This window comes from Morone saxatilis, unplaced genomic scaffold (assembly GCF_004916995.1).
Source record: "Morone saxatilis isolate NCDOM2014 unplaced genomic scaffold, NCSU_SB_2.0 Contig1, whole genome shotgun sequence".
Classification (NCBI taxonomy): domain Eukaryota; kingdom Metazoa; phylum Chordata; class Actinopteri; family Moronidae; genus Morone; species Morone saxatilis.
In genome coordinates, this window is record NW_023339651.1 from 232149 (window position 1) to 241233 (window position 9085).

Below are 9085 nucleotides of genomic sequence, written 5' to 3' on the forward strand. Positions count from 1 at the left end.
GATCATTTATTTACAAAATAGTGTGAACTACTAAGTATTTTCAATTAACCAGACTAAGGTAGCTTTGCCGTAGTTCAATTTCCAAATTTATAAGTAGTACAGTCTAGATCTGCTCTATTTTGAAAAGTGTCCTGAGATAACTTCTGTTAGAAATTGGCGCTATACAAATAAAATTGAATTGAACTGAATTGAATTGAATGAGGTCCAAGTATTAAATCCTGAAAGGTATTACAGAAAATTTTTGTTAATTAATAACTTGCAGGCATATTGGACTTTCACTGCTCCCACTACTGTTTAAAAGGCAGAAAATGTCTTGTTTCTAGTGGTCTCATCAGTGATTACATTCCCCTCACAGGGTCCTTTCCTCATACATGTATAGTTATGTGACAGTGCATCAGTCTATTTCCTGATTTAGACTGTTTGATATGGTCAGAAGCTTTAGAACGACCAAGTCAGCAGACCTTGAGTTGAGATGATTGTTTTATAGAATAAAGAATCAACAGCTGTTTGAATTAATTTATTGTGGCTCTATTACTTATGTAATCACTGATCTATAATCTGCATGGTGCTCAGGTGAGTGAACTTTGGAACAAGAGAGGAAAAACTGCTGCAACTGTTTATCAGGTAGATAACAGCTGAACTGAACTGATCCGAGCTGTAAAACAGACCTCTCTCAACACTAACAAGTTTTCTCTCCTGAGTGTTACGCTGAAGGTGAGTACGACAGTCTTCTCTGAACGCAGATTATGATAAATTTTTATGTTTCCACTGTGGTCCAGGATGCTGTGGATCAGTGAAAACAGACAGCAACAAACAGCTTTTTGAGCTGTGTGGAGTTGTCTCAGGTTTGTATGGTTTTCATCCAATTGTAATTCAAATTTTACCAGATGTTGATTGGTTGATGAAGGCTGGTGGAGCCATTAGCGTCAGAGAAGAACAATGACATTGAACTTTGAACTGAGACTGAGCATTAAATCTGTTCTCTTTCACATTTTGGATCAATTTGGGTGAGTTCAGTAACCATAGTCATGGGTTTCAGTCAGTGGTAGGTAATCTACGACTCAAGCACTCTTTAGACTCTTTTAGCTCCCTGTGGCTTTGACAAATAATAATAAGGAAATATCATTGTTAGCCTAAAGTGATACTTAGATTCTTCAGTTGTGAAAATGTGTATCCATTACACACTAAAAAAAACATTTCATCAACTAAAATGTGCGTCAGACATTACGTCCTGACCTGGTTGTATTTCTTCCATATTTTGCCAAACCTCAGTAGTGGTGGCTACAACACTTGAGTCGCCCTAGCTAGACTAGCTCTGGACTGGACTCCATAAACACTGGCATTATCTAGCTTAAATATGTTTTGTGGCTCCAGACAGGGTTGTTTTGGCCTAAAATGTATCTTTTGATAATAAAGTTTGCCCTGGTTTAAATGTCCTTTATAGACCGAATCCCAGGGACGTGGCTCTAACATCAACAGTCACTTCCGGGTAGCTTCTACACTACTGAAAAGAAACATCAGATTCTATTAATAAAGGTATATCTTATCATATGTTTCATTCAGTAGTGTTTTTGAGCTGAATGTTTTTCCAGTGATATAGAGTATTGATTGCAAAATCTGCACCTCCTCTGTGGATAATGTTGATTTCATAATGATCCTCACTGGCTGAAGTCAAGCTGAAGTTAAGTCACAATGTGTAAACATGATTGGCCCATTTTCAGGTCGACTAAATATGCAAAAGTAGGGATTTCATCCTTTGCCGGACAGCCACTTTAAAAATCTGGCACATCCTCTTCAGGCACCACTGGAAAAGAGGTATTGTAGTATTTCGAGCTGTCCACTGAACTGACAGACAAAACAATGCAAGTTAAAAAGTAAAAGTAAAACATAAAGCTATGGTCCATAGATACATTTGACTCTTCTGACAGTGTTTTCCTCCACAGACGGTATGGCAGGCAGGAAGACGGTGTGTTGTGGTGTTTCTGCTCTGGAGGCCACGCTGGCCGTCCTGTTCATCATCATGACAGTCGTGTGTGTGACACTGATCGCAGTGATGGCTACCCAGAAAACACACACAGGTGAGAACATACGAACATACACTCAGTAGACTTACCATTGTGTGTGTTTATACCACCGAATGGCGCCAGAGTCAACAAATAACGGATACATACCAAGACACTTACCACACAAGAGATAAAACGTGAAAGAGCGGAGCTATCCCATATCTGTTGTCCTGTCAGGTCCGGAGCCGGAACCTCAACACAAGCCTTACCTGATCGGAGTGGGCCGGGCTGACTGCACCGGGCCGCCTGCTGAAATCCCTCTGGTCAGTACCAAACTACCATGTACAGGCAGCTGTAGACTAGCAAATCCTGTGTTTTTATCACTGCTGTTTTCATCAAAGCAGTCTAGTGGCTTTGAAGGGAGCCATATAACGTCTTCAGTTCCCCGTCGGAATAGTCTTCGAATTCAGTTCAAAAATCATATCCGGTATGCTGTGATTTCCTGTTCGAACCTTTCTTTTCAATATCATTTAAACTAGCACTAACGTCTCATCCATTCTGCTTATGAAACGTCTGGCAGCAACGCTTGGTAGTTCCATAGCTAGCCAAATTGTGAACCATTTGGTGTTCCATACTGTCTGGAAGGGGTGTGGTAGAATAATAATAAATAAAGTTTTTAGTTTCCCATGTTTCCCAACCTGGACAGATTGTAGGAAAGAACAAAAACTCTTTTATCTGCAGGGAATCAAACTCCAAAGTCTGCAGCAGTCCTTTCTGACTGGGTGTGTTTGGACTGATAATCTTTAAGGTTTGGAAATCAGAGATATCCAAGTGTCAGATTCTCCGTCTGCAATTAGAGGACCATAAACCCTGAGGTCAACCTCGATGTGTCTGAGTACTTCTGAATGAACTAGAGGAGGAAATGTTTGTTTTTAGCAACACCTAGCATGTTGATGCTAACCAGCACTGAGCTTAGGGGCCATACTTTAATACCTGTGTTTGTTTGACTGCATTTCTGTTAATTTGATCATCTGCTGCTGCTATAAGCCATCTGTTATTGTATAACTGGACAGAGAGCTGTACTGGTGGTTGTGTGTGAAGCAGCCGGGATTAAGGCCGAGTCTGAGGCCATGGAGTTTAAATATCTTGGTATCTTGTTCACAAGCTGAAAGCACAGCTCTTGATTTACCAATCTATCTACGTTCCAACCTTCAGCTATGGCCATAAGCTTTGGGTAGTGACCGAAAGGATGAGATCATGGATACAAGCAGACAAAATTAGTTACCTCCGTAGGGTGTCTGGACTCAGCCTTTCCCCAATATTCCACGTGCATGGGTTTACGGCACCACATCTGCAATGCAGTTTGGCTCTGTGATCAGCGTGTCTTCAAATCTCACAGAGAGCACCTTCCTGCCTGGCGTTGCTGACCTTTGTATTTTGTCCTTAAAACGGTGTGTTTCCATTGACTGACTGATTTCTGGCCTGGCGATCACCTCCGGCTGCCGGTGGAATCTCAGGGTTAGAGGTAGGGTGAGGAGCTCGGACATCCGGAGGGAGTTCGGAGTAGAACTGCTGCTCCTTCATGTTGAAAGGAGCCAGTTGAGGTGGTTCAACATCTGATCAAGATCCTCTTAGGCATCTTCCTTTGGAGGTTTACCAGGCACAACTGGAAGGAGACCCCGGGGTCAGGATGAGAATTGAGAACTGGTTCCAATTTAACTGATCCATCTAAATTGTATGTCTCCGAGCTTATCAGTTCATTTTATCAATTCCAGCACATGGGAATTGCATAACAATGTTGGTTGGAGACTTACAAAGCACTGTCTTCCTTTCACTAAGAAACTCAAACCACTATAACTGTGTTCAGAGATAAAAAACAGTTGTGTTGACACAGAAAATGACAAAGAATTGGACTGATAAGCAGAATTGATAATAAAATCTTCTGAAGTTCCATCCTTACCCGCGGGGTAGACCCAGAACAACCTGGCCTCGGGATCATCCAGGAGGAGCTGAACAACATAACAATCCGCCCTATATTGAATTGGATCCATGATCAGAGCAACAAGAGGAGTTAAAGAGTCAGTTGATCCAGCACAGATTTCCTCCGACTCTGCAGATTCAGAAGAAACCCTCTGATGACAACGTCACTGAGCTCACCATTATTTTTTTCTTTGAGATGATCACAACAAGTTGGTTATCTGTGTGTATGTGTGTGTATGTGTATGTTCAGATGGGTTATGCAAACCCTCAGCAGACGGCCGCAGGCATACACACTCGCCTGTACAGCCGAGCCTTCATCATTGACGACGGGAAGCAGAGGGTCGTGTTCGTAACCGCAGACATTGGAATGATATCACAGAGGCTACGACTGGAGGTCAACACACACACACACACACACACACATATAATATAATACATATACATAGTCAAATAAGTATTTAGAGCCTTTAATTAAACAAAAGTATCCACAGTATTAAAATACCAGTGGTGGTACATTTACTGCACAATTTTGAGGTATCCAACTTTCATTGAATATATTTATTTTATTATGTTTAATACTGATAATCCAGCACTTTTTGATAAAAAAAACAAGATTTAATTTGATTTGTGTGCATGCAGGTACTGAAGGCATTGCAGCTGAAATACGGGAACCTGTACCGTCAGGACAATGTGGTTCTGAGTGGTACTCACACACACTCTGGACTGGCTGGATATTTCCAGTACACTCTGTTTATGATCAGCAGTAAAGGTTATATTAAGACGTCCATCGAGCCGCTGGTCAACGGCATCGTGAAGGTTTGTGTGAATTATTCATTGGTTTATATTCAGCAAACATAAACCACGGTCTGATGTACCATCCATTAATTCTTCCAGAGTATAGACATAGCCCATGCTACCATAAAGCCAGGCAGGATTTACAGGAGCAGAGGGGAGCTGGATGACAGCAGCCTGAACAGAAGTCCTCAGTCCTACCTGAACAACCCAAAGGATGAAAGACACAGGTACACAATGCCAGAGAGAAAACACAACATGTTTGCTTGTATTGCTTCTGATGTATAAAGACTTTATTGATTAATGTTGTTATTGATCTCTTCAGGTACAAGTGGAACACGGATAAACAGGTGTTGGTGCTGAAGTTCACTGATCTGGATGGAGACGGAATCGGTATGCTCAGGTAAAAACACCTGGTGCAACAATTAAAAAAGCAGATGATGCTTGCAACTCAAGGCTTACTTCCTGTTCCCAGTAGATGGTGCTATGACTGTGACTGAATATTGGCATGTAGATTTTTTCAGATTTTGCACTGATCGCAGTGATTGAACTAAAATCAATTTAATCAATTTTGTCTTTTATCAACGCTGCTCTGACTCTGTCCCTCCTGACAGCTGGTTCGCCGTCCACGCCGTCAGCATGAACTACACCAACCGCATGGTGAGCAGTGATAACATGGGCTACGCCTCCTACCTGCTGGAGCAGGACAAGAACCCCGGGGATCGACCTGGACAGGTGACATTATGAGGTCTTTCTGCACAGGTTCCAGTTTCACTGACTATATTAATGAAACTTCATGAGCAGCAGAGGGATGCTCTGCCCAGGGTTTCACCTCTTAGGCTACAGAAAGGCTACTGCCCAACCCTCTCATTGGTACCAATCACAGGTAGTACTCAGGGCTGGACAAAGAATACAGCAATGTGCATTTTTTGTGGGGAAAAAATAAAAATAGTAACAATGTGATTGGATGACAGGACCTCCAACTTATAGAAAACTATTTGAACTTTTAATTAGGGTTTATACTTGTGATGTTAACAATGATTAAGAGTGGCAGCTCCACACAACAGCTCCCGCTCCTCCTCTCTAGTTTTGCCTTTTAATCTTTATTTTCTTTTTTCTTACCTTCTAACTAGCACTGTATTTAGTTGTAAATAGGACAGTGTTGGTAGTTTAGTTTTTTATTTTTAGCCTCAGTTAGCTTAGTTTTCATCTATAAACAATATGCGGAAATGTGGACACCGTGACGAAAACACACCAAAGCGCCGGGGGTTACTCACGTGAGGACTTCCTCCGGTATTTAGACTTATGTGTGACATGTCCGAAGGAGATCCAGAGCAGGCACGTTGAGGAACAAGAAGACAGAGAGGCGGCGGAGATACAAGCCAGAGAGAGAGAGAGGGTGAGAGAGACAGAGGGAGAGACAGACAGACAGACACAACAACTACACCAATACACTAATGATCATGAAAAAGACGATGACGACGACAGCAGCAATGATGGGGGACAGCGAGCAGCGACAACAGCAACAACAGTGCTATGTCTGACTGAGACATGGCTGAATGGGAATACAACAGACTGCTCAGTGGAACTAGTTGACTTATCACTAGTCCGAGCAGATAGGAATCTAGAAAACTATCTGCCCTGTGAGTTTTCGGCCACTATTGTTGTCATTGTTTACATTCCTCCATCGGCAGCAGCAGCGCACGCCTGTGACATCATTCACTCACACACTAATAAATGGAGATTTTAACCATGCCAAAATATCAAAGACCCTGACCAACTTTACCCAGTACGTGCCCTGTAGAACCAGAGGGGAAAAGAACTTGGATTTGCTGTATGCCAATGCAAAGGAGGCAAATCTGACCACTGCCTGATACAGCTCACTCCTACATACAGGCCTGCTGTTAGGAGGACAGTCCACCACCAGGACTGTGCAGCAGTGGTCGGTGGAGGCAGAGGAGGCCTTGATGGAGTGTTACAGGACAACCGACTGGGAAGTGTTCCAGGAAGACTACGGAGATGACATCGAGGGTCTCACCCAGTGTGTCACGGACTACATCAGGTTCTGTGAGGACAGCGAGGATTCGCTGTTTCCCAACAACAAGCCATGGATCAACAGGGACATCAAAGCCCTGCTTTTGCACAAACTATTTATATTGAAGTTGCACATGTACAATTTAGTTTCTCTTTTTTTTTAAAGCTGCTCAAAATATTTTTTTGTTTGTTTTTGTTATTTATTTTATAATACACCATTTTATTTGCATATTGCATATAGTGTATATAGTGTATATACTTTTCATTTATAGTCTGTATTTTCTTTATTATATTTTGTAATATTCTTATTTTGTGATTCTTATTGTACTTTTCACTTCTCTTTGCACTACATTCCCCTATGCTGCTGTGTCTAATTATCAGTCAATAAAGGAACATCTTATCTTATCAATATATCAGCTGATATCAGTTGATTGCAGATATATCAGTATCTGTTTAAATGTCAGTCGATAGTAGTGTAGTGAGTGTGTGAGTTTATTGAATGTCACACTATAGTCCAACCAGCGTGTTCAGCATCATCTCGTATCGTATTCTGGTTGGTTTGTAGTCGTTGGTCGTCCGTTACCCGTTTTCCACCAACCTAGTTTAGTTGGTTCAACTCGAGAACCTTCTCAGAATCTGTTTCTTGTCCCCCGGGCTAAAGAGCCAATGTTAGTTATTGTTTACTGGTCAGCTAAGATTACCCAAGCAAGCATAGCTACTAATTTCTCACATCAGTGTTACAAACATACATTTGGAAGTAATTTCACTTCAAGGCGGTGCTACAGCGAGTGTGTTATTAGCCTGTCTGCCCCTCATTTTAGGCATAGCCGCTGAATAGAGTCTAGTGGCAAGTGAATTCTGTATATATAAACTTTAATTCCCAAAAACGTATTAGAGATGAGAACAAACAAAGGTCGTGTGAATCTTTGAGGTCTAACCAATACCATAAAACAGTTGCAAAGCTGATTGTTTAGCTATTAGCATTGTTTACATCCACGCTTACTAGCTTACAGCTCCATAGAGCTACTAGAGGTCAAAAACTCTTAAGGGAACCTGTAAGACATTCAGTATCATGTGCATTCAGGGTCAGCTGATGACCTGTGTGTGTTTCAGGGAGGGTTTGTTGCTGGTTTCTCCTCCAGTAACCTCGGCGATGTCAGTCCGAACATCAAAGGACCTCATTGTGTGAACACCGGATTGCCCTGTGACTACCTGAACAGCTCCTGTCCTGTGGGAGGGGTAAACACACACACACACGCACACACACACAGTCATCACTGACATATAAAAGATGGACGTTTCCACTTCCTCCCGCTGCCATCTTTCACCAATGGCGAGCAGACGAGCAGCTCATGACGTGAAACCCCATTTTTATATTTTTACATAAATTAAAACTTAAAACTGATGATAAAAATGAACCCTTGAACAAACATCAGCGTGATAAGAACGACCTAAAACAAAATGACAAAAGAGCTGTCCACCATCTTTATAGACGTACATGATGCTCATTCATTCAATATGAACAGCAGGCAGTAAACAGGAAGTGTGTGTCTCTCAGACTAAGATGTGTAAAGCGTTTGGACCTGGAGACGACATGTTCGAGAGCACGAGGATCATCGGACACAACATCTACAGGAAGGCCAAGGTACCTGTTTGTCTCTCTGAATATAATTAAATACAGCTCAGCCTATCAACTGTGTAGTAAAACTACGGTGGATGGAAAACTTGTAAAACATGAAAGATCCTATCTAGAATGAATGTAACCCATTGTGTTGTATAATGTGCATTGTGGGGACTCATATTCAAGTCCCCACAAGGTAAGCTTTTTATTTTAAGGTTAAGACTTTGTTTTGGGGTCAAGGTCTGGATAAGCTTTAATCATAAATCAATAAAGATCAATAGAGAGTCCTCACAGCTGAACAGTGTGTCAATGAGTTGCTGCCCCCTGCAGGAGCTGTATGCTAACGCAGTGGAGGAGGTGACGGGCTTTGTTCACTCTGCTCATCAGTGGGTCAACATGACAGATGTCACAGTTCAGATCAACGACACACACACGGTGAGCATCAACATCAAAAGGACTCATAGCTGTTATCCATCATCCATCGTATCGATCAGTCTGCCAGGATTAGTTTCAGTGAAGTTAGAAGTTATTTGTTCCGTGTGTTGAACAACCAGACTGTGATGTTACACTGTTGCAATAAATGAAGTAAAGGTTAAGTCTCCTTGCTGCTTGATCTGATTCACAATCATCTGTTTCTGTTAGTGTTTAACAGGTT

The 9085-nt window shown here is 41.8% G+C and overlaps 1 protein-coding gene across 1 annotated transcript in view; it reads left to right on the forward strand.

The window, feature by feature from the left end:
* Positions 1–632: 632 nt before the first annotated feature.
* asah2 (N-acylsphingosine amidohydrolase 2) overlaps positions 633–9085 on the forward strand; it is a gene marked incomplete in the record, with an annotated part of 9865 nt that continues 1412 nt past the window's right edge. Inside the window, 11 exon segments of the mRNA XM_035670821.1 lie at positions 633–714; positions 1944–2078; positions 2241–2326; positions 4234–4377; positions 4623–4799; positions 4878–5005; positions 5101–5178; positions 5390–5510; positions 7923–8048; positions 8368–8454; positions 8761–8865. Of these exon segments, the coding sequence (XP_035526714.1) occupies positions 1949–2078; positions 2241–2326; positions 4234–4377; positions 4623–4799; positions 4878–5005; positions 5101–5178; positions 5390–5510; positions 7923–8048; positions 8368–8454; positions 8761–8865 (1182 nt within the window).